Source organism: Pangasianodon hypophthalmus, chromosome 16, assembly GCF_027358585.1.
Source record: "Pangasianodon hypophthalmus isolate fPanHyp1 chromosome 16, fPanHyp1.pri, whole genome shotgun sequence".
Lineage (NCBI taxonomy): Eukaryota > Metazoa > Chordata > Actinopteri > Siluriformes > Pangasiidae > Pangasianodon > Pangasianodon hypophthalmus.
In genome coordinates, this window is record NC_069725.1 from 18,850,247 (window position 1) to 18,877,285 (window position 27,039).

General features: G+C 38.5%; 1 protein-coding gene across 6 annotated transcripts in view; it reads left to right on the forward strand.

The window, feature by feature from the left end:
- Nucleotides 1–2,810: 2,810 nt before the first annotated feature.
- si:dkey-151g10.3 (serine/threonine-protein kinase WNK3) overlaps nucleotides 2,811–27,039 on the forward strand; it is a 55,490-nt gene continuing 31,261 nt past the window's right edge. For 2 of the 6 annotated variants that reach the window (XM_034311793.2, XM_034311791.2), the window contains exons 1-2: nucleotides 3,084–4,544; nucleotides 16,800–17,683. In XM_034311793.2, coding sequence (XP_034167684.2) covers nucleotides 17,063–17,683 — 621 coding nt within the window. In that variant the 5' untranslated portion in view covers nucleotides 3,084–4,544; nucleotides 16,800–17,062. Of the gene's footprint in view, nucleotides 4,545–16,799; nucleotides 17,684–27,039 lie in introns of all 6 variants that reach the window. The other 4 variants (XM_034311795.2, XM_034311796.2, XM_034311790.2 and 1 more) reach the window with 4 other exon arrangements.

Consider the following 27,039-nt stretch of genomic DNA (forward strand, 5'->3'; position numbering starts at 1 on the left):
ACTTTATACAGCTCCATTAGAAAAAAAATGGGTATGAGGGTAGTAACATAGTTTACACACACACACACACACACACACACACCATGTTTCGCATTTTACCGACACATGACAGAGGGCTTTGGTTTTCAATGCTGCGAGTAGAGATGACTATCAGCTACTATATAAGCTGTTCAAATTCTTATAGCTTGTTATTATTATAGTTATAAGCTTGCCTATTTAAATTGTCACTGAATTAGTTGCATTAATGTAAAATATCTAACTATATGTAGCATATATATGTAGTGTTACGATTGCACAAGGTTTTCAGAGAAACAGGATGCTTCAGACAAAGTCTTTCAATAGCTGTGCTAGCAAAGTGTAAGTGTGATGGGCTGTGTGGACCTTTGTGTCTATGGGCTGTGTGTCTCTACAAGCATTGCATATGTGAATTTGGGCAGTTTCTCTCATTTTTCCTGGCAGATCCTCTCAAACTCAGCCAGTTTATATGGGGAACGTTTGTAAATCTTCAAATGTCTACACAGATGTTCTATGGGGTTCAGACCTGGGCTTTGACTGGGACACTCAAGTAGACCAAAGCCACACCAGTATTGTTTTGTTGTATGAGGTTGTGTGCACTCTGGAACAGGTTTTCTTCAAAGACCTTCCTGTATTTGGCTGCATTTATCCTTTGCTCAATTCTGACCAGTCTCCCCATCCATGCCTCTGAGAAGCACCCCATACCATGATGCTGCCACTACCATGCTTCACCATAAGGATGGTATTATCAGTTGATGAGCAATAGTTGGTTTTCACTAGACATCGTGCTTGGAGTTCAGCCCAAAATGTAACAAAAATTGTGTCTCCTCAGACAGCTCTATCATAAAGGCCTGAGATTGATATTGATAGTTCTGGTATGGTTGTCCTTCCAGCAGGTTCTCCTCTCTCTGTGGTGGACTACTGAAGCTTTGTTAGAGTGGCCATTGGGTTCTTGGTCACCTCACTGATCAAGTCCGTTCTAGCCCAGTTATTGAGTTTAGCCAGACAGAGTTCTGGTGGTTCCAAACTTCTTCCATTTCACAGTCCTGGAGCCTACCTTGCTCCTGGGAATGTTCAAAGCTTTAGAAATGTTTCTATACCTTTACCCAGATCTGTATCTCGACACAATTTAATAACAGAGGTCTGTGGAGAGTTTTTGATTTTTAATAAATGTGCAAAAAGATTGTAAGATCATGGATTATTATATGTAGATTAATGACCAAAAACATAATTTAATTAAATTTAAATTAAATATAGAATCAATAAAGTGCCAAAAGTGAAGGTGTCTGAATACTTTCCACACCCACTGTAACTGTCGAGGAATAATGATTTATAATCCTAAAATCCGGTGTCTCTCAGAAGAGGATGGGTTCCCTTTTGAGTCTGGTGCCTCTCAGGGAGGTTTCCCTCACCACTGTTGCCTCTGGCTTGCTCATTACGGATAAGAAATGGATCATCTTAATCAACCTAATTGAAACCTAGTCTTTCAGAATGTAGAGTCTGCTCTTTTAATGCTGTGGTTCATAAGTCTTCTACTTATGTAAAATACTACAAATCATAATGTGCTCAAGAGGACCTTTAAAGAGAGCAATGCAAGAAGAACCATTCCAACCGCAAAACCATTCCCAGTGATTTGGAATTGACATCTACAGCGTGACCCATGATATACAAAGGCCTTAGATTTATACTAAATTTATACTATGCCCAATGAATTCATTGCTTTAAAGAGAGTAAAAAAAATTCATCTGAGGCTTCATGGTCACTTTATGTAATGAGAATGGCTAAAATATACGATCCAGGCTTCCTCAATACAAACCTTGTAAATAAAACTCCACTAAATCATCCTGGACACCTTCAACAGGAGATATTCAAGAACTGGATTTATATATTAATACCTGTGAAAGAAAAATGAACAAAATAAAGTTTTAAAAAATATCAAAAGCTGTAATCTACCAAGGCAGGAATCTGCAGCACTGAAAGCCAGCTGATAAAGGTGGAGCAGTTGTTGGTTGGAGAAAAGCCCTTTACATTAAAGAAGCAGAGAAACAATTTTCTACCAGCTTTTATAGGCATATTGACAATGATATCACTCTGAACAAGAATCCTCCATCCAGTCTACTATTACTAATGCTATTTCAGCAGGACATCTCCATGCATCTGCATCTACTCACAGAACCTAATTGCAGATCTTCCTCACTGCAGCCATTTCTGTCTTCCCCCAAAATACACAAAGAATACTATCCTGGACATCTCATCCTGGATGCACCCAGTTTCTGGTAGACATTTGGACATTTTCCATATATATAAAAACAAGGTTTAAAAAAGTGTCTTCCAGTTTGATTTTAATGTGCAAAAACAGTCAACCTTGACAATACAAAATGTAATGATTTCAACTGCACAGAATTAAATGTAACTTTCTATTATTCTATATTTGTTTTACATTTTTATTTTATTTTCAGATTGAAGTCCTGTAAGTAAGTAAAACATGTTTATCCTGTATCTAACAAAATCCTACAGAATCATTTCTCCTACTACTTCAGAATCTTAATTCTCCTACATTTAGATCATCGTGGTGTCCCCTATAAAGGACATTTATAAATGGGTTATTATTTTAACTCAGAAATAATTAAACTGCTGTTAGACCTCTCTACACAATTCCTGACATGTTAATACACAAACAATATATGCTATTATAGCAAACATAAAAATAGCTAAACAATATTTAACTTACTTTTTCTGTTTCCATGAAATGTGCTTGTTGCAACGGCGACTTGCTGTGCTGTATGAGACATAAAACGCTTCAGGGTGGTGACTGTTACTCCACTTCGCACCGGGCCCCATCACACAACCCTGCTGTTGATTGTTTTCCTATAACAGCATGCCCTGTCATGTTTTACAGCTTACCTATATAAGCTGCAAGTGTTGTCACATCAGTGGGAAGTGAGTGGGTACTTATGCACAAGAAATGCATGAGTAAATATTTATAAGTATAAACAGGCTACATTCCTTTCTACAGATTAAAAAAACAGTTAAGATGTCGCTTATTTACTCGTGTAATTTACTCACGCGCACATTTAGCCCTCCCCATCCCGTCTACCAGCTAAACACTGAGACATGAGGAGAGACACAGTCCCTGACAGCACTGCTACAACACAGACACCACCACTGCTTTGTAAAATAGGTTATGTAAAAAAAAATGAAAAGAAAAAGAAAATATGGAACTATGCACATGCAAATCACTTGGAAAATAACCTCAGCAGTTTCTGTGTGAACTATACTTGCTTCACTGATGTTCCATCCATTCATTTTCCATCCTGCTTATCCTACACAGGGTCAATCAGGGGAGCCTGGCCACAGGGGACTTGGGGCACAATGCAGGGAACACCCTTGACAGGGTGCAATCCATCATACTGCACAAGTGCACACACATTTATACACTACAGACAAATCAGCCTACAACACAAGTCTTTGGACTGGGGGAGGAAACGGGAGTACCCGGAGGAAACCCCAAAGCATGGGGAGAACATGCAAGCTGCGTGCACACAGGGTGTAGGCAGGACTCGAACCCTCAACCCCCAACAGTGCTAACCACTAAGCCACCATGCCCCTGTCACTGACCCTCCACATCATTAAAAGTAACTATAAACTAATAAAAGTATGATGTGTCATTGTAATATAAATAATCTGTATTAACTTGCTGTGCTGTATGAGACATAAAACACTTCAGGGTGGTGACAGAACTTCAGGGTTGTGATAGTAACTCCACTTCGCATCAGGCCGCATCACACAACCCTGCTGTTGATTGTTTTCCTATAACAGCATGCTCTGTTGTGTTTTACAGCTTACCTATGCAAGATAGAAGTGATGTCAAATCAGTGGGAAGTTAGTGGGTACTCATGCACAAGAAATGCATAAGTAGGTATTTATAAGTATAAACAGGCTACATTCCTTTCTACTGATTAAAAAAACAGTTATGATGCTGCTTATTTACTCGCGTGCGCGTTCCCGAGCAGGCGGCTAGACGCAGGAGCGCGCACATTCAGCCCTCCCCATGCCGTCTACCGGCTAAACACACCGAGGCGTGAGGATAGACGCGGTTCATGACAGCGCTGCTACAGCCGCTTTGTGAACTATGTAAAAAATAATAATAATAAAAAAGAAAAGAAAAGAAAACATGGAACTATGCACAGCACGAGCGCTCAGCATGAAAAAGCAGCGACGTTAGCAGTGTCCGCGTGAGAATCTGTGCGCGTGTGTGAGTGCGCGCGCACGCGCGCGTGAGCGTGTTCACTGGGGATTTAACCACGGCGCTCAAACAGAGAGCGTAAACATTTAAAGCCAAGGAATACGTTAAAGATTCTGGGGAAATGTATTTAATCCTTGGTTTTGAATATGTAGTGGAATGTTGTGGAATTCGTGGGGATGTTCATTGGTAAGGAAGAAACAGTCAGCAGCCCGCTTTTGTTCCCAGCCCGGTGAATATAAACACAAAACGGCGGAACGGCGGAAGATGCCTTCATACCTTATAGGTGAGTAGCCTGTAACAGCAATTTCTACAACAAATACATCAACATGAAGTCGAGAATAGGTTAGCTGTGGATATATTTAACATGAGAAACACGCTGCAGTGCCAACCGTCGCACAGGAATCTTTATCAAGCTAATCTTAACGGGCTAACTGCTAATACTGACAAGCTGCATTTCAAATATGTAAGCTCGAGCGTCCTTCTGGGCTTTCTGGACTTGCTAGAGCACAGTGTTTATCAGGTAATTCATGATATTTTCATTACACAAACGCCTCTTTAAGGTTGGTGTAGTAACAGGTAGGTGTAGGCACCATCCATATTGCCGGCTATGAGTGCTGCTGCATCCTCAGGTTCATGTGGTAGTGTTTATGTCCACTGACGCAAAATAAACAAACAAATAAACAAACCTGGAAGGTTATAGCGACGCTGTGAAACGTCGAGGTGACAACTTCATATTTCATTTCTTTCTTTCTTTCTTTCTTTTATTTCCTGCTTAACATTTACATGTTGTCAACCTTATAACAAACATTCTGCTCAGAAAACCGCGTCCTACAAAAGTAAATCATGAATTTAAAACAAATAAACAAACAAACATAACACGGATTCCATTGCTGAGCCTGTCGCTGAACTGCTCATGCTTAAAGGTGCCATGGTCGATTGTTAAAATAGCTTATTTGTACACATAAAATATGTAGAACATGATAACACACCTAGTGGGTTAGGGTTAGGGGTTTCATCTAAGGACAAAAATATTTTGTGGCTGAAAAAACCCATTTGGAAAACTGACTTCCGGACCGGAAGGTTTGTTTGGGTTTGGATGAGCCTCACTAGGGCTGAACAATATATCGAAATTATCGAAGTATCGCGATATGCATATCGCAAGGGCTTGCGATAATTGAATGATTTTAATACTTAAAAATGTTACGAAAAGTCAAAGATTTAGGGTGATGCAGATAGAACATAGAAAAGAATATGAAATGTATGTTGGTTATGTCAGGTTATGTAAGCAAAGTTTTATATATATATATATATATATATATATATATATATATATATATATATATATATATATTAATATACACACATATACACATATATTTACACAATCATAGCATTATCATACTGCATATCACATTATTAACAAGTTATCGCATATCGCATTTTTCTTCAATATCATGAATTTTCTTCAATATCGTGCAGCCCTAAGCCTCACCTTAGTCATTGGCTGGGTACAAATATCCCTACTACCCTACTATAGAGTAGGCGTAAAGCAGTGCACCAAAGGAGTAGTATGTCCGAATTCTGAGTATTCATAAAACAGTAGGCAAGAAATACCAGTATGACCTGTTGCTTCCGCCAAGATTCTGCAGTATTGAAGAAATGGACACTACCCCGTCCCATAAGGCAACGGGTCTGGCGCAGAAGAGCTGTCACAATCAAAAATGGCGGAGGGTAGAGCATCGGCTCTTTTTAAGTGTAAGTGCTATAGGTATTAACTGTTGTTCCTTGTTCATTGTGGTCAAATCATTAAACACTTAAAAGTCATTAGACTCAAACAAACCATATATAGAACATCAAATAAAGTTAAAAAAAAACGCCAACATAAGTAATCATTTGAGAGCTACAACAACGATAACAAGCTACTTACATTTGTAGAAGTTGGCTGAGAGTTCATCCGCCATTTTTTTCGAGCTGAAAGGCTTCAGAATATATGATGTCATTTCCAGTAAGGGAACATAGTCAGCATCGATGCTTTCTGGTTTTTGCGGTGCATTGTGGGATTTTTTTAGGGAGCGAACTGGAAGGATTTTGCGATTGAGACAGCCCTTAAAATGGTCGACTCCCTGATCAGTGTCCTGACTACTGAACTAGGGAGCTGATTGTGACGCACCCAAGGAGTTAAAAAATCATTCAAATCTCTAACCCACCTAATCTTGAAAGAAAATTTTACTAATCTTACCTAATGCACCTTTAACATGCAGTCACGATGGGAACACCCAACACAACAGTTAGTCTCTGATCTAGGGATACTGGGATTGTGGCAGACTCCGGGGTGGACAAATCCTAATTTATTAGTCCTCTGTGCAATTAAAAGCTTCATCATGCTGCTCAGACCCATGTTTTAATTTTATGCAAAACACATACAGAGTTAACTAATTAAGACCCTAGTTAAGTTCATGATTATTATTCTCTTTTAACAAAGTTTTTGGCTATGAGCTGTGATGTTCTGTCCCTGTGTTGCATGTAAAATATTATTCAAGTCTGGCTAGAGTCATTATTTTCTCTTGATATGTTGTGACTGAATGCAGTAAACACAAGAGTTATATGACAGCTTTGCATCAAGCTTTATTTTGCTCAGCTTCTTCAGAATTTAATATACAGCCAGATCACGCCTCGGCCGATGTCTGTAGTGCAGCAGGGGGTTGTAGCTACAGCGTTGAGGTGCGTCTCAATATTTACTGTTGCTATCCTATCTGCATGCGCTGCAAACTGGCAGGGGACGCGGATCGAGTAGCAACATGCTGCCTGAACTGTATCATGCATGTGTTAATGTTTTATGACTTGATTCAATCTGCCGCATATGCATAAATATCACATGATATCAAACTTAAGTATCCACAAACATACCAATGCAAAAAAAAAAAAACCTGCAATATGAGCTTGTGTCATAACATAAAAGGCATAATGTTTTTCTTCTTTTTTTTTTTTTTATTAAAGTGTGTTATTATGAATAGTATTGAGTATGACTGGTGCAGGTTGACAAACTGCATCAGTCAGAGTATAAAATGGTTATTATTTCATATTTCCTCTTGGAAAATAATGTTTTCCAAGAGGAAATATGAATAATAACCATTTTTAACAACTTTTTTTTTTTAATTTTGATTCATTCATTTGCTGTTTGCTCTGTAAACACAAATCCCATCTCTTATGACTCCTCTGGGTACATCAAAAAGTTTTTTTTATGACATTTCATGATTACATATTAAAAATATTCTTTCCCCAATATCCTGAACCAGTGAGCTCAAATTGAAGCTCATTTTTATCTTTTAATGCCGTTTTCATTAAATCAGTGATTGAACGACTAAGAAGTAACAGAAGAAAATAATCTGATTTTTTTTTTCTTCTCTGAGATTAGCATGGGACTGCTAACAAAGAAATAAATGTCAGGGGTCAATGGTCGGAGTAGCAATTTGAGTTTTAAAACAAAACTGAAATAAAATTTAAAGTTGACAAACATTTATACTCAAGCAAAGAAGAAAAAAATATTCTCAAATTTACTTAAATGCAGAAATTAAGTATTTTCGTTTCTTATTACTGTACACTCCGGGATCATGAGTCATCATGCCATAGTCACAAATCTGCAAATAACCTGTGGTGTCATTTCAACTATAAGCTAGAATACAAAAAAGTTAAGAAAAAAAAAAAAAAAAAGCCTTGGCCATTGGCTCCCCAACCTTGTGTAGCCAGGGATCCCATTAACTGTAAAATAAATTCCATTGTGCCTGTCAGATTTATTTAATGAATGTTACTAAAGTTTTTAAAATTTTCTATATATTTTTGTTTGTTTGTTTTTTGTTTGTTTGTTTGTTTGTTTTTTGTGGAAAGCAATAGAGCTTTCTGTTTCTGAACTTTCCACCAGCAGAGCACATTAGGTCTGAACTGACTTTTGTGCCTGGACCCCTACATATTATAATGTTGATAATGTGAGTTGTGATTGCCACCACTGTAACAAAATAAATTTAAAAAAGTCATGGATCCCTGGCTAAGCTTCCCGGACCCCACTTTGAAAACCACTGGCCTGGGATGTACTGATTTTTCCAGCCCCGAGGCTGTGTTTAGGATTCTCTGTCCATCACATAGTCCATCACATAGTCCATCACATAGTTTAATTAAAATTAACATTAGAATGAGGTTAGAAAATCATTTGTAAAATTCAGAAGTGTTTAATCTTGTAATTATAATGTATTGTGTGAGATTAACAGCAAATCTGCTTTACATGATCTGTGTGTGGGTGTAAGACACTCAACTCTCGTGTTGAAGCATGACTTCCTGTACTTTTCATAGATTGACTAATGTTACTTTATTTAAATAGGACATTTTGACACATGTGGGATGTTAGTCCTGTAAGACATCTCCACAGTATCCAGTTGTAAACTGTTGTATATTTCTTCTTGTATTTTAATCGGCAGCCTCAAAAGATCCGTTGTTATGTAATGTGGCCTACTGTATGTTTGCTTATTTTGAAGTGATTTTGTGCTTATACTAGAATAAATTACAGTCAGAGATGTAAAGGTGTGTGTTAGTGCTATGAGTAATTAAAAACAGCACAGGTTATTAATAATTCCAGCTTAATCTAATATACGTTCTAACCTTCTTTTCTTTGCTTTCTATTTGTCACTAGTTCCCCAAATTGGAGTTGCTTTTATTTAGCCTTTTCTTGTTTTTTTTTTGTTTTTTTTTTTGAATGTTTTTATTCATGCGCGCACCCTCACAGCGTATTTTGTCAGGAGAGACAAACAACGCTCAATCCCCCCACTACGCTCTTTTTTTTTTGTATTTGCCAACCCCCAACCCCAATGTCACGCTGTTGTTTTCATTCACACAAACACACACATTTTTCGCACCCTTTACCCCCCCCTCCACAACCCGTCACTCTCTCCGTCTCTGCCTTGATGTCTCCTCCCTCCTCACCCATCATCCCGTTTTGTCCCCTTTTTTCATCAAGCTACTTCATGTTTCACACCCCTCTCCTGCGTCTCTTCCACCCTCCCGAAACACACGCATACACACTGTGTACCCTGGCTGCCTCTTTGTCTGCCTCAGTAAAACAGCAGAGCCTGCTCAGGCCCGGGGGATTAATGTGTGTATACCCGTGAAGTGAGCACTGATAAAAAAAAAAAAAAAAAAAAAAAAAAAATGGGCAGAAGCAGGGAGGGCTCATCGATGTGCAGCTCCTGTTGTGTTTGGTTTTTCAGAGCTCTGTGGGAGAGGACGACATTGTGTGTGTGAGAGATGATATGAACCAAGCTGAGCACTTTACTGTGCCAAGGAACATCATGAGCTGAGCAAAGCCTCCCTTGATCAACTGGTGCTCCAGAGACACCTGTGAGAGCCTCGTCTCTTGTAAAAACGAGTTAGGAAAAGTGTCAATCACACCGTACAGTTCTGGCTTATATGTGTGTAATACATGCTAATCACATTTCAGACACACCCATCCATTCCATTGTCCTCTATTAATACAGATGGGTTAGGTAGGGATGTGAATGTCATACTGATCATGTTCTGTAAGCAAGTCATGCGCGTATGCAATAACAAGCATGTTTTCAAAAGAATAACGAACATAAAGCTTAGTATTTTGATTTCAAATATAAGAACTGGAACAAGCTTACCTGTATAAAACATAATGATTGGTTAAGAGTTTGGTTTAGAAGATGGTTTTCTTCAATCATTTAATTAAACAAATTCATGTAAATTTTGCTTCAGATTCTGCAAATTACGTAAACAATGGACTTTTGGTGATTTTCTTTTCCCATTGAAGAACTTTAAAGGCAAAAGGCTTAACAGTCCCTACTCGTTTAGCTCATTTAGGGAATTTGCTATGTTAATAAGTCATGGAAGTGCGTATCAGTCTGAAAGCAAGAGGCTTGATGTTCTGTACTAAATCTGTCCAGTGGCTTTTATGAGAACTCATGAGGACAAATCAGCCATGAGGACATAAACAAATCAGCTCCTGTTTAAACATGAACTCCCCCCTATGTCATGTGTTGTCTTTTGCCTCTTGCCCTTTTACCTGCAGGCACCTTTTACGTTCTTTCTAGCCTTTAATTTTCCCCCAGATATACTTGATAGGGTTGTTATAAAGTCATAGATATATAACTAAGTCTGATAGATGTATTAAGAACTACAACATCCCAAATCTGAGCATTGTATCCATAATTATGTGCCTTTAATATTACAAAACATTAATACCATTGGTGAGGAGCACGGTAGCGTTGCTACCTCACAGCTCCAGAGTCCCCAGTTTGATCCTGAGCCTCTGGTTACTGTCTATATAGAGTTTCTGTGCATGTTCTGCACATGCGCACATGGGCTTCTTCTAGGTTCTCCTGTTTCCTCCCTCCTCCCAAAAACAAGCCACTATTTGGTTGGCCACTAGGTGTGAATCAGTGTGTGAATGTGAGTGCATAGTGCACTGTGGTGACTGGCATCCCATTCGGAGTGTGTCTGCGACTCTCTCCCATTGTTCCCGGGATAGGCTCTGGATCTACCACAACCCTGACCAGGATAAAGCGTTTACCGAAGATGAATGAATGAATAAAACCAGTGAATTTTTTGTATTCTGTAACTGGAACTTAATTTAATTGAAACTGTAAGGCATAAAAACAGATATTTTTAGTGACATCATACTCACAGGACAGAGTTAAAAAAAATTGCATCATATGCATCTTATTGCAATATCAGTGCAATTCTATGTTAACAGTTAACAAATTACATAGCCGTATTGTCATGTTGATAGATGCAAAATGAAGCAAGTGCAGCAGTCAGTACAAAGTAACGTTAATGAATATAACAGATATAACACAGTATGAAACAGTAAAGTATTTCCCTATGACAGTTTTTTTACAAATTAAATCATGAATGAAAGCCAACATAGGGTTATAATGCAGGCCAGAATACATTACAGGTTGACAAGTACAACTAGGCTACTAGCTAGGCTAAGAAACTTGACGTGAAATATGAAACTGACCAGAAACCAATAAATACTTGAGAAATCTGAGGTCTGATGTGAACAGCTGAGTACTGTTGGTTTTGAACAATTTGCTGAAGCTGTAATTTAGTGCTCTTAATTACAGACCATGAAGTCCAGCTTAGGAACCACTGGGCAATGGGGTTTTGTTTCTGTATATCTTTATGAGAATGCTTCAGTGAACAAACTATTTGGGATTTTGGTTATGATCTGACTTCAACATCTGAGTGCCATCTGCTCTGCGGGTGATATCTGGTTAAATCAGGGCTTAATGATTATTAGTAGAACCTGACTTGCTGCATGTCCTTAAGGAACATGAAGGCCCACAACTGCGAGAATAGTGCTTGAGAAAGAGATAACAGTGTGCTCTTGATGTCTCGTATTTGCACAATAGAACACAATAGTAGTGAAAATGATACTTTTGCATTGTGGTGAGTCTGATAAAGGAACCGCAGACAGGCAGCATACAGCCTAGACTGGCTGTAATAGTTGAATCATCGCCAAATTGGGAACAGCCTCTCTGTCTGAAATAGTAGTACTACAGTATTACAGACTGTAATACGAAAAAGATTGGGGCTGAAACAGTTATTCAGCACTGTTAACATTTTTAAAAAATTCACAAATATTTCTATTTCAGGGAATTGAGAGTGAAATCTGTAACCTGGCATACTTAGTACCAAACATCAGTACTTCTGTTATATTTTTTTTTTCTCAGATTGTAGGAGAAGAAAGGTTCTTCTTTATTTGCCTGAGCGGTGGAATTTAGCCAAATTGATTAAACACAGTTATGTTCAGGGATGTATCTTCTGCTTAATTTCAATATTCAAACATCCATAAGAGTTAAGCTTGTCTACATTTTTAAAATTATTGAATTACTGGCATGTTCTTATAGCCAATATCCTGTGCAAAACAACTGCTGTTTAGTATAAAGCTTTAGTTATATTTTCACCCCTGTGTCTGCAACGCTCCAATGATCCTCATCCCATGAAACTCATCATACAGTCAAGCTCCTCCCCACTCAAAGTCACCTGATAACTTACAGCACTCATCTGTTCGCAAACACACTACCCACTTTAAATAACCTGGACACTCTGTGTTACTATGCCAGTGTTTGAACACAGCCCGCTTTACCGATTTTGGCCGGTCGCCTGACTAGTTACCTGTCTCTCATTTTTGAGTATTGCCTAGCCCATTGGTTTGTTTGCTATAGTCATGTTAATAAAACAGAAAACTTGCACTTGCATCCATCTATCCACTTCGTGACACATATTAGGGGCCATGAGCATGTTCCCAACAATAAAAAAAGAAACTCTTGCCATTGGACACAAGCAATATTTCTGCCAGTAGTATCTTAGAAACCACTCATGTTCAGAATTTGTTCTTTATAAAATCACTCTATGCGTGCATTATTCAGAGTTCAGAGTGAGACCGTGAATACATTCATTTATTCGTCCATTTCATTCATTTAGTTGTTTGCTTGGTAATAGAAAATTTAACACAGAATACATAATATTAAGCGTTTGTTTACCTGGACTAGACAAATTAGTTTGTTCCTTTTCAGTGCAAGTGGGCATTTGGTTCATTTCTCATATTAGCCTTCCGAGATTGTTTTTCTCCTTTTCCTTCTGTAGACTTGCAGGATGCCTGAGGTGCATGGTTGAGGTCATATGGTACAATGTCCGTGGTTACAGGTCCTATGGAAGGATAAGGGGGACTTGTGGCTCTGCTTTATATTTTGCTTGCTGAATTGACTCTATGTTTCAATCAGATTGCACAGTGCATCAAAGCAAGATCAAGAATTTTGTAAAAAAATTTTTGTGCAAAAGTCATTTTTCACCTTTTGTACCACAAGCTGTGCTCAGTGGCAAATTCTAAACTTTCATCCGTGAAGGAGAGAGAGAGAGACAGGCAGAGTATAAAACCGCATGCTGTGTGGGAAGCTTTTTAATCAATAACTTTTGTTTGTCACATAAATAATATTAAGTCAGCGTGACAGGCTGCCCAGACCAAATTCCACTCACATCACTCACACACTTCTGAGCAGAACACATGCAAACCCCGCATATATCACAATATCTCAATATGGCTACATCACATCATCTTATAGAATATCGTGTTGACCACCCCTACAGCATATTGCACTGTTTTCGGATTTTCAGAATCTCTAATGATGCTAACCAAGTGGTCTGTCAAGTAAAATCCTTTAACTATGTTTAAACTGATTCTACTTGCAAGCCTATCCGTATACAGTTTAGCCTATGTAAAAGTCTACACACCCCTGTTAAAAAGCACCTTTTGCTTGTAATGAAGTCTTTTTGGGTAAGAGTCTATTCCAAAACGTTGATCTACTTCTGAAGCCATTCCTTTGTTGACATGGATTTGTGCTTTGGGTTTTTATCTTACTGGTAGATTAAATTTTTCTTCATCTGTCTAACAGAGGCCTGCTGCTTCCCTGTATCTTGACTAGAGCCCCATCCCAGCTGAAGAGAAGTAGCCCCATAGCATGATGCTGCCACCACCATGCTTCACTGTGGGTATGGTGTTGTTTGGGCGATAAGCTGTCTTGTTTTTGCACCAAACATACCTTTTAGAATTATGCCCAAAAAGACTTTTTATATGTACTGTAGTCCATAATGTCTTTTACTTACATTCTTTTTCCTGCTAACGAAAAGGCAAGCAAAACTGAAATATCTAGCTTCCAATCCATGTATTGATGGTTACAATTTTGCTTTACTGTTACTTTAAGATGGCAATGGGGAAGCCACACAGGCACGTTAAAAAACTAGACACAGCCACTGGCAGCATGAGTGCCTGTTACCTTGTTTTCAAAAACAGCATGGTTCTGACTGTAGTCTCAGCCGTAAGGCAGATCACAGGTTTATAATTAATCCGTAGTAACAAAGCATTTGAAGGGACTGGTAGGGTGAAAATTCATGTATTTTAAGCCTAACCAAAAACATATTTAAAAAGGTTGTTATTAAAGAAAGTAATATATAAACATGTGTCGAGCTGCTGAAACTTTTTGCAAGGAGACATTTATTTGATTCTGTCCTATTCTATTTTATACAAGACATTGTAAATGATTATGCAAATGATTGTTGAATATACAAATTACCACATTACATCATCCAGCAACTTTGAGAGACTTTTCAGCATGCTTTAGCTACTTTTCATTGAAAATTGATGGTATTATTCACATAGGCTGGGATAGCTTTTGTCTTATTAACAAATCCCATACTCAGGGCTCATAAAAGCATGAAATTGATAGCTCTAAAGATAAAATTAGATTGGATGGTTAGATGGATGAATAGATGATTGACAAACATATTTGTTTTATTGTTCTGACCCATAAGTCACTCTCACTGATACAGTCCTAAGTGTTATGGTATAGTTTAGCCAGTTCCATGTTCTAGTTCAATACAGGGTAAATGTTACAGGTGTCTGTTACTATAATTAGCGCCCTTTGTTGAGCAGTCATCTGAGGTTGCACACAGGTCAGCCTGATATGTGCTGTCAGTGTGAAGGACAGAGGCACGACTGCCTCAGACAGACAGACAGCGACAGTGGAGAGATTTCACCAGAGGGGAGAGAGAAAGAGACACACATGGGGTAAAGCGAGACACAGAATAGACTGTCAGAGGCAGACAGTAAAATCTAAATTGGATTTATGCTGCTTTTTATGACTAGGTTATTGCTGAATCAGGTTTTGTGTGTGTTTTAAAAATGATGATTCAGTGGAAATAATCATGCAAATATGATGCAGCAAATTTTAATGGACTTGTAGAACAGTGTGGATAATGATGTAGAGCATTTTAGGTCAGAGTAAGAGACATGGATGCTAGACAGCATCCAAGCTCCTAGGATTTGCTCTATGTGAATGAAACCCTGAGAAACAAAGAGGATTTACTTGATGGAAACTTCTAATGTGCATAAGGAGGCTGCCAGCATGTCAAAGTGGGACTGAAATACTCCCGACCACCTTTAATGTTCTTATTTACTTTGTGTTCCCCTGACAACGATCCATTGCTTTTACTTCGGGTCAATTTGCTATTCCCTCTGCTTATGAATTATTGACTTCTTAAGGGCTTTAACTGCAGCATCCATTTTTAAGAATCATCATTATGGCATTCTCTGCCTTTTTGTCAAGTAATGTACTTTACCTGCCTTTCTATCGACTTGTGGTCTGAATACTACCGGGAATTTCTTAAGATATTTTAAAAGCTAAGCTTCTGACAGATGCGATTGCCCTTATTGAGTATTCAGCCATGTAGGGGCTTTGGCATGCCCAAAGTCTCTCCATACAGTTGTACGTGTAGCTGAACTTTTTGAATTTTTTGATCTACATTAGTGTCTTTTTTATCACAATTAAATTGTCAGTGGTGTCGAACTGTGAGTAGTGATCGTGAGCCATTAGGAAGTGAAGGCAATGTGAAGGGAAGTGGATGGCTGTCCGCTGCAGATGCTCTAAGAGCATCGAGGCACTAACCTCTTCACTCACAGAACTAAATGATAATGGGCTGGATTAACATTTCTGTTTCAATGGGAGAGACATAGAATCTCCATGCACTTATGGTAATTTGTAATCTAAAGGCCTTGTGTGTTATATAAAGTGCTCATATACAGATCTGCTGATCTGCTTAGTCATTAATGATGAGCTGGTTGTGGTGTGTGAATGAAGTGGAACTGCCTTTTTATACTCAGAAGTATTTGCTAATTAGACTATTAGTTATAGTCTTTATTATACCACAGTACTGTTAAATGCTTGAGTTTGATCGATCTGAAGGTGTTGATTAATTTTCTCTAACAGCAACTGCGACATTAGTGCCATCTGCAAAGTTTATATTAACATACATGGTTATCATTGCTATAGTAACCACTTTCACAGAGGCTTGTATTGCAGACGTTCCACATAAATGGACAAAAAATGCGTGTAACCATTGATATGGTGAATTTTTCTGTGAATAGATGTTTATTTAGCCTATCCAGTGTCAGCACTTTGTAACAGCTAGAGGTAACACTGTAACTGTTCAGAATGGGGAAAGTCTTCAGGACAGAGGTCTAAATGTATAAAAAGTATGATGTGGTGTTCTTTAATTAATAAAAAATGTAATCACTGGCAAATTACTGTGGTATAACATGAAACATTTCGGGATGTGCTGTTATTGGAAAATAATCCACATTGCTGTGGTAACACACCACTTCTGTCAGGTGGTAGACTTTGAATTTCTAAATAGCTAAACATATTTGGTGAACAACATATAAAGCTAAAATAAGCAGTAGTCTTTCACTTAGGACCAGTTTTGCTGACTATGTTGCTGACTATGTACTTTCTATAGGAACCTGTAAGCATCCATGCTTGATTTGGCTTTTTTTTTTTTTTTTTTCCACCTTCCCAACAATCAAATGATTAAGTACTGATTTATGTGCGATCAATATGACAGTACAGACACATGCACACTTGCGCACATACACATGACACTTACTAAATTTTAATGCTTTTATCTTTTTTAGGCTTTACCTGAAGCTGTTCTTTACACCTTGAGAGAAAGGCTTTCAGTGAGCTGGTTTTTTTTTTTTTTTTTTTTTTTTTTTTTTTTTGGAAATTTCGGCTGCTGAATCTGTACTACATGACTGTAAAGTAAAGAACGGCAAGTAGGAGATGGATAGAAGAAGTGAACTGACTAAAAAGTGACATAATCAGAATACACCAGCAAGTGTATTCTGTGAACCAGACCAAACAAAAAAAGAAACAGGAGGGAAGGAGTTTTTTGGTCATGGCAACCGACCCAGGAGAGCCCACCAGCACGGAGGAATCATCCGGAGAGAAACCTGATGGAGAGAGGGATGAAGAGAATGAGTGGACAGGGCACCAGTCAGCCAGCCAAAGGGAGTGCCGGACAACGGAGAGAGCGGCTCGACATGAGGAAGCCTCAGGAGCAAAAGCAGCAGAAGTTGGAAGAGAAGAAGGAGAAGTCGGCGAAGCACGAGAGCAAGCATCTCAACCGAAGCGTGAGAACAAACGCTTCTTTCGGAAGAGTGTGGAACTCTGTGAGAAGGATGAGCTTGTAGAGGAGGAGGAGGGCCTTCATAGTGTCCCTCACCCTGAGCTCCACGCCTCAGACTCTGTCTTCAGTGCCGGAACTCAGCATGTACCCACTGATGGCGCCCATGGTGGCGGCCTAGACCTGGAAAAGGGTGCCCCATCAGTGCCCAGACTAAAGGGAAAGGAGCGCGAGTCTGAGCAGGAGGAGGAGGCTGAGATGAAAGCTGTGGCCACATCGCCTGGTGGCCGCTTCCTTAAATTCGACATTGAGCTTGGCCGAGGAGCTTTTAAGACCGTTTATAAAGGCCTGGACACAGAGACATGGGTGGAAGTGGCCTGGTGTGAACTACAGGTAAGTGCTGCTTTGGAATGACTAATTGCAGTAAGTACAACAACTTGATGCTAGCATTGGTGTATTTTAATATTCATGTTGTTTCTCAGATTTCACTCTTTCTGCAATTGGGATTTGCAAATGGGATTTGCAATTTCCTTTGGGATCAATACCTATCTATCTATCTATCTATCTCTCTGTCTGTCTGTCTATCTATCTATCTTGCTAGCTAGCTGATGAGTGAACCTATCATTTTTTTTTTTTAATTGCTCCCGTGTTGCAGCCTTCATTCTGTTCTGTTCATAAAAGAGAGAGTGCTGCCGTCACATTCATGTTTCCATCGGTCATGTTCACCTCTCCTTAAGGCTGCTTATCTAAGCAAGAAGCGTGCATGTTGCAGTGAAAGTCGGTGATCTGTTTTTCGTGCTCTTTAAAACAGCCTCAACAGTGCTAGATCTGAAAACAGCTTTGCACACAGTACAGTGTGGTGCAGTAGTATCAGTGCTGCTGCCCCCAATATTAATTATCTCTATAATTAAGCAGTTAACTTTTTCAAACACTGCTCAAGCTGGATTGATTTTTACCTGATGAGATTCGGTAATGTAATTGGTAACGAATTTGACTGGTCAGTTCAGCTGGGGAGGAAGCATCTGTCTAATTATCCAAATTACAAACGATAGCCCAGATGTACATGCCAGCTTTATGCAACAAGAACAAGATTCAGTTAATAACAAGACACTCAGTCATGTCTGTTACCGTGTTTAGTCATTATGTTCCCGTTAGCTTGGTTTGAACAGGACAAATATTCTTTTAGAAGCTCTGTGTTTGGCAACATTCTGAAGAAAATTTCCAAAAGTATCACATTTCAGGGATTGGTGAAAATTAAAAAAAAAAACATTGATGGTGTATGCTTGTTTAAAATAACATATCACCTAAATTATACTATGTCCCTAGGTAAAACTAATCCAATCTGAATAGGACTTAAAGTTCAATTAGTCTGTCCCATGAGGTCATATATAATGTGTGTGTGTGTGTATATATATACATACATATATAATTTCAGATACCTGCACACACATGCATACTATATATATATATATATATATATATATATATATATATATATATATATATATATATATATGCATTTTTTTTACAGTTTAAAACTGTTATTTTAAACTGTAACCATAAACTGTTTTTTTTACTGTTTTTTAAACTGTTATTACTGAAATTACTGTAGCAGTGGATTTTGGGGGAGAAAAAATATACATTGTTTTATTGTCAACTCACAAATGGATGATCAGGCTGCCTTGAACAGGCTGCAGGTAAACAGTATTATAATCTGTAATTTTTGGACCGGTTTCAGCTGTATCATGTTTTTCTTCCTAAGTGCTCTGGTCCAGCTAGAATGAATCAGGATGCTGTTTCTTGGGACTTGTTCTGGGCCTTTTGGAGAAATCTTAGCCTCTTGTATTCATGTTATTCTTTCGAAACTTTTTCACAGTGGGGTGCCCTGAGACGCAAAGAGAAAAGAGCTTCAGATCTACAGTTGAATAGCTCCATAGTTTACACATCGAAACTATCCGTGGGAGAACAGAGTGGATCCCACTCAGTGTGCAGTGAAGTGCAGAAATTATGTGGTCAGCACAGTAGAGCTTCTGTCTTTAATGTAGACTTGTTTGTCTGTTGAATGCATTGTGGTCCACAATACACTATATTTTCTACGAATGCCTTATTGCATAATTGATTCAGAGGACAGAAGCTGCAGTTACTGTCAATGTACGCATGCACCCAGCTGGTTGCGTAAGCATCTGTATCGCAGTAACTTATCTAGCATGCCATAGTCAGACTGTTCAGAGATCACGTGAACCAATGTTCTGTGCCAAAACAAATGCCATAAGGTTGTTAAATAAAAAATTTTACTGATACTATATACATACTATATGTACTTGCTTATTATTTTAGGTTCCAAGGATACCAAGGCAGTATGTATAAAAGTAACAATAATAATTTCTGTATTAACATTTTGATTTTGTTATTAAAAAAAATTAAAGTGCACAGAAAATGACAGAAGCTACAGAGTAGGTAATGTAACCATAAAACGTTATTCCTGCACCAAATAAAGAATTAGTAGATGGTTTATATATTCTATGTTGTATACAAAAATAGGTATTCAAATTTAGACTCTGAACAAAAACATGTAAACACAACACAGTTATGTTTAGAAGTATTTTTTTCAAAAATTTGGAAAAGTCATTAAGCATCTAACTGAAAATATGTTTAATAGTAGGGTCTTTAGGACCTCAAACAGAATATGAGAGACACATTGATTGTGGTAAAATTTATGGAATAATCATTGAAAAAAAATCAGACACTAACACAATGGATTTTTGGTGCATAAGAAGGAACAGTAAAATGCTGACTGGGAAATGGAGGAAAGTAGAGCATTTGCTATGGATTCTCTTCAGTTTCTCAGTGTGTTTGGTTGCTTTGTGCGCAAGGCCTAGTCTGTCATGTGTTTGGAGCTAATTCCACACTGTGGACCTGGCTAATCTCAGCATTTGAGTGCTGTGCCAGGCTCCATCATCCTTCCCCCCGTTCAGCCTCGACATCAAGCTTAACCAAGTCATGAGAGAGGAAATTGGACTGTGTAGCTGTAACACTAACATCTATTAAACCCTGAAAGCCTGAAAGTGTTTATAATTCAGTTCTTCATAATTTAGTAACTACAGTGTAGTGAAATTAATAGCAAAAGGAATACATTTACAAAAGTAGGGAATGTAAGTTAGGACCTGGTGAAAAGCCCCTCTAGGAATAATTCTCTGTATCCACGTCATTTGGATTTGTCACATATATCATAACTAATCTCAAATGAAATGCACTGTCACTGGAATTGTGGCTTTTGTCACACACCTAAATAGAAAATGGATACTTGCCTGTCAGTTTGTTAGTGTAAATGTAATGTAAGGGGTTAAACACCTTTTACCCTATTATTCTGCTGTGTGGGAATATTCACCATCATATAACTTCTCCATGGCATCTCCATGAGGTATAACATCACAAACAAGGAAATCTACCTGACGTATGATGTAGCACAGCCTCTAATATTGAGGAAGAAGCTCAATATTAAGTCCTTAGGCATCTGTTTTGAGTAGTAATGGCTGACTGTGAGTCAGATGATATGAGAGGTGATTTTTTTTTTTTTTTTTTTTTTTTTAAGTTCCATTCACTCCCACACCCTCATAAAAAAAATTTGTCTAATAATACTGCCCATAATATTTTCTGATGAAAATATTGTTGGTTATATTTGTCAAAATATGTACAAATTAGTCATGTATTGTGACCAGAATAAAGCATGGGTGATGGATGAATGAAATCAATGAATGCATCACGCAGCACCATGCAAGCACCATATACACACTCATGTTAATGAATATGGCCTTTCTTTGTCCTGCAAGCTTCATAGCTTTCTATTCCACCCACAAGGGAGTAAAAAACATCCTCCAGTTCAGATTATATAGAGCCATATCAAGAGGTTCGATGGTTTGATGCCCTGCCATTCCATGTGTGCTATCACATAATGTGACTCAATGAAAAAAAAAAGTACAGGGGAGGTAGTATCACTGGCAGAGCTGTGTGAGCCTGTCATGAGCAACAGGGTGTGAAGTGTGTGTGTGTGTGTGTGTGTGTGTGTGTGTGTGTGTGATGAGCCAAACAGAGGATTAGCATGGCATCACTTACTGTGTTGTTAATTCTGACTTTCCACAAAGACCTCTCTCCCTCTCTCTCTCTCTCTCTCTCTCTCTCTCTCTCTCTCTCTCTCTCTCTATCTCACTATCTCTGCCTTTAACGGACATGCACACACAAGCGCCAAAATGGCTGAACGCTTCTGTAATATGTGCAGGGAATAAGTTCCTTTTTAATGGCTCATGACATTAACAAAGTCATTCTAGGTTTTTACATTGAGACTGTGAACCATAAAAAAACCAACGCTTCATTCAGTAATCAATATAACAGTGATGCACTTAACTAATAGTATGTTACCCTTCCAGAGTAGAGTTGCCCAAGCTAACTTTTCAATGCTACATTGTCGTACACGATTCGATTCCAGAGCGTTCAATACTTTAGCTGTTGTATTTAGGTAGGTATGTATTTTGCCTATAGGCAAATCAAATTGCTGGTGCTCATATGACATGGACGGGCAAGAATTTCATGTGAAAAACAGTTGTGCATGCAGGAACCTTGTACTGAAATACGGACAATGGGGTTCATTGTCAACATGCAATTTGTAAATGTGAAGCAGAGCCGCAGATGTGGAACTTTATCAGCTCATTAGTCTTAGTAATAAGTACATTTGCATGCAAGAGGCATGAAGCACTGACCTGGATGCAAGCTTAGACAGGTGGGCTGTTCAAATGCACTTAAAGATCATTGCACGGTTTTTGATGCTATGATTATTCCCTATCAACGCTAAAACACACCAGTTGCCACGTTCTGTTAGCGTCAATTTCGTAGTCTGCTTTTCAGTGCTTAATTCGTTTATTTCTGAATTCTGTTTACATGAAATATGGATTTGTTTATTTGTTCACCATGGAAACTTGGCTCACCTGTGTTTATAAATAAAGCTTTAATAAAATACAAAATTCAGCTAATTTTGACCTTTTCGAGTGCTAAAATGCTCGCTTTAACTCATCTCTGAAAGAGTAGTGCAATCTCCAATTTAGGGCTTAATTTAGAAATACCTTAGACTAAAGTAATCTACAAATACATGTTTTATATACAATTTACTGACTCAACAGCTGCTCACAAATATCTAGTATAAATGAGTTTTGAGTATTCTAGTAATCTTTTTTTCCCCCCAGTTAACCCCCTGGGTTAGAATTTAATTTTTGAACTAAAATTTCTGAATGTCTGTGTCCCTCCTAAATTAGCTGCAAATAATGAGACAAGGACATAAGCCGATATTGTAAATGTGACTAAGTAAGCCAATCATTGTGACCAGACCCAGTGCTGTTTCCTCCTGGTTGTATATAAATTCCAGAACTGCTTTGCTGCAAATAAATGGACAAACCTACAGCTGTGCGTAATGTATACTGAAAAGAGACTTACATGCATGTACATTGTACCCTTTGCCTGGGGATAGCTTACTGTATTTCTCTGTTGTTATGTGGGAAATATTTCTGTGTGTGTGTGTGTGTGTGTGTGTGTGTGTGTGCGCGTGTGCTGTACAGTCCAGGGGAGGTTTGAATGAAGTTAATTACAGTGGGTGCCTGTCAGCCCGGAACAAAAGGTCTGCATTGACAGCACAACCCATGCAGAAAGACAACTGGCTGAATGCATGCGACCCAGATCAGACTAGTCTGGCCCAGTTCATCCTCTGACACAACATATCCCCTTCCAGGTTTACACACAAGGCACAGAGCAGTGCTCTAGCGAAGCAGCTCTCACAGTGGGATGGAGGGATCCAAAGCGGTCCATGAAGCCAAGCCAGGGGTTCGAGGTTTTGTAATTTTGTTACGGCAGTGGTCAACCGTTATCAAAGTTGTATTTAGGATTGAGATCTTATAGTTCGTTATTAGCTTTAAATAATGCCAACTTGGACCTATTTTGTTCAAAAATTCATGAATAAAAGTCTTCTGTAAATAGCCTGAATATTATTGGGTCATTGACATATAAGAATTTTGAAAGGGCGCATTTTTGATTTTCGAAACATTTGTATTACTGTGTACACAGTTCATTTTTATAAAAACGTGCAGTTATGTGAATTTGGCACTTTTTTCATTAACATTCGTTGGCTATGGTCTTAAGAATGATCATGTGGTGCAACCCTCCACATAATATATTTCCTTAATATTCTTAAAATGTTGACAAAGTACTACAAGCAAAGTAAGATCTATAGAAAACATGCATTCACTATTTATGAATTTCTGTATGTCATGAATTTATTTTTAAGTCCTATAACTGTACTTGTCTGCCTTATCACACACTTTACAACTTTTTTAAACCATAAAACTGATTAAAAAAACTTAAGATCCACTTGAGCATATTGTATCAGTGATTAATAATTCAGCCACAGAATATAGATGTTTTATTTCGAATTTTAATACAGTTATTGCCATTATTAGGTACGCCACATGATGGATAGTCACACCAAATGACTAGTTTTATAAAAAAGTGCATGGATGGAGGTGTAAGGTGAAGTGCTTCATTTTAGAAGTGTCATACAACACATGTATATTAATCTTTACAATTAGCATGATCTATATTAGCTTTTTGTTTGTTTAAACATCATTCATCCACAAGTTGGCCTATTTTCACTTCAGTTGGTTGCCTGCATTTCCTACATAACCCACAGCGCTGTTCGACTACCTGCTGATAGTGATTCAGAGGAGCACAAACATATCAGCTTCCAAAGCTTCAAGTTTCACACTTATACTCCCATCAGCGCCATCACACTCAGCATCTCGTAGATTGCTAAGTAACCAATCCAAAGCACAAACTAGCCATGCCCTGACTCTGCACAACTGCGTCATACAGCTGCATTGCATTCTGGAACTTTGAGTCCAACGTTTGCTGCCTCAGCTGCTTCTAATCTACATTTCTCAATATGACACTGAATGTCACTGGAAAATGGTGAGTGAGAAAAGAAGCTCTTGTTGTTTTATTTTTAAGAGCTAAGAGCAAAACCTGGCTGCTTTTGCTTATTTGCAATCCTCAAATTTTTTTTTGTTCTATTAAATGCCATTGTAACTGAGCTATCAATAACTCTGTCCTCCTGTGACTTCAGTGTGCCGCATAACCACTTTTCATAGGAATAATGAAAATACAACCTCAACCAACAGATTAGCACCAGAATTGCTAAGAACATCAGAAATATTTCAGTATAAACATTTTATGTCTAAAGTGAGTAGTAACTAGGACATGGTGGAATGATGATGGAAATAATGAAATACGATTTTAGCGTGCATTCTAACATCTGTCTTATAGGGAGAATCTGTCATTTATTTTTTGATTATGAGCAATAACAGACACAGCATAACCTTTTTCAGCTTTGGCTTGTACCTTGTTTGTCTGATCGGTCATAGATTATGGTAATCTAATCCTGGCAACCAACTGCTAAATTGCTTAGGGACTACACACACACACACACACACACACACACTTTCACTCTGGATGCAAAGTGTAGAATTGCCCATGCTGGTTGATATTGTGTTGCCTTCACTACTGTAGCTCGGTGCATGTGGTTGTAATGTGAGCTCCATTCACCCCTCCTTCTTCTGTCTGAAAACCCCTGAAGACGTATAGATATACAGTGATGAAAGGACACAATTAACTCAGTGATCCCCAAGGAGCAAGGCATTCCATTAAGCCTGAGTGTTTACTGTGAAAGTGAAGATACAAGATCATATTTGTGTATGAGGAGGAAGTGTGCTAAGCTGCTGAATGCACACCACTCACATTTTCCTCTGGCTCTCCAGTGAGATCTCTGAGCCAGCGCTTTTAGAGAGCACCTGACCACCACAATCCAACCAAATATCTTGCTAAACATGTTGTTGAATGATGCGTTTTCATCATGTGCATACAGTTTGTCTCTGCAGCTATAGTATATGCACAGTTACTAAGGATATGTTATCATTTTTTAAAAATGGTAGTTGTATGTAAAATGTGTATTTTTTTAGAATGCTTTCATGAGTTCTTCAGTCAAAAGTACTTTGTAAATTAAGTATTAAGTAAGAAATAAATAAAAAAACAACAGGATATGCTGTTACAGGAAAGTAATCAACAACAGGGTGATGTAACCTGATGTGATGCCACCTTCTGACCAATTAAATTAGAAAATTCAACAGTGCTGTGGTAAAACAATCCTGAGCCCTAGAGCCCATAGTATATTGTATGCCTTGTATGCTGTCAGGAAGGAACTGTTCCGAGAACGGTGTGAGCCTTGTCACCTGAACCTGATGCGCTGTCCAGGGCCTGAAATACTAGTCTTTTTGTAAGAGCTGTGGACAATGGCAATGGCAAGCAACAGCTATGGCAGAAGTGTACGTGGCGGCCATTACAGCTCATCACAACACAACAACCACCTCGTGCATGGCACCTTGCTGGGCTCTCAAAGGCTTCACAACAGTGTTTCTGAAAGAAGCTAGGAGCCTCCATCTGCTGCGTTCACCCAAGTGCTCCTTAATAGCTCTCTCTAAGAACCCATGCATGATGCTGATTTGAAATGGTGTTATCAATGGTATCTCGCCGTGCACACACCGGTGACAGGATCTGGTGCGGAGTGACCCTGTGGCCGAACCCAGGATTCCTAACTATGGTTATTTCTCCCAAATTTGTGAACCAGGCGATTGACCTTGCAATGTTCTACAAAGGTCAATCTGCAGAACATTCTCTACTGTGTCCTGTAAACACCTTACAGTACTATTTGAACCACACAGCAGCTATTCTTTCATCAGATCAGTTATTCTCCTGTCTCAGTGCAGACACAGGATGCTCCCCTGTCTAAACAGAGATCGGCCCACTGGGTGAAAGAGGTCACCACCACAGCCCACAAACAGGCTGAACGCTCAGCCTTTACCATGACATGCCATTCCACAAGGAGTGTTTCATCTTCATGGGCTTTGCTGAGAAACATGCCGCTCCAGGAGATCTGTGTCACCATGTACCACTCAAGATGCTATAAGTTCAACATCACCCTTCCTCGTGGTCTGAGTGTGGCAAACATCTTCAAACATTTTTCCAGATGTACCAGATAGCCACCAGGTTTCTTGAGTGTTTTAATCACACACATGGCGAAAAAAGGTCAGTTGCAATTCAAAAGAAGCCCTGGTGTGGCTTTGGTGTTTGAGTCTTTGTCTTGTTCACTATGAACTATCTTCCTGGTCCCTCAGTTCTACAGAAGAGAAAAAGTGAATTGGGACATTCTAAAATGCTGCACATGAGAAAGCTTAATGTGGCTTAATGTGGCTTAATGTTCCAAAACAAGAACCAAATGACACCATATCATTACTTTCATATTTAGTTTATGGGGTCAGTCTTTTGTATAGTAGACAGTAGTTATGATCAATAAAGTGTGAGAGAAATTTGTTGTTTCTAGGATGCTGTTTTAACACAAAGCTGTATTAAGCTATTTACTTACAATGGGTTTCCATAGAGCCAAAAATGTGAGGGTTTTTTTTGTTTGTTTGTTTGTTTGTTTTTTGACTACTGTTTTGTCATTTGGGCAGTGCATAGTCTTGACTGTTTGAGAGATGTGGTGTCACATGGTTTTTCTTTTGGTATATTAAGCTTTCTTCACATTAAGCCTTTTTATGTCCCAGTGATTTAATAAATTTGAGACTCATTACATGAGTTTAAAATCATTCAGCCATATTAAA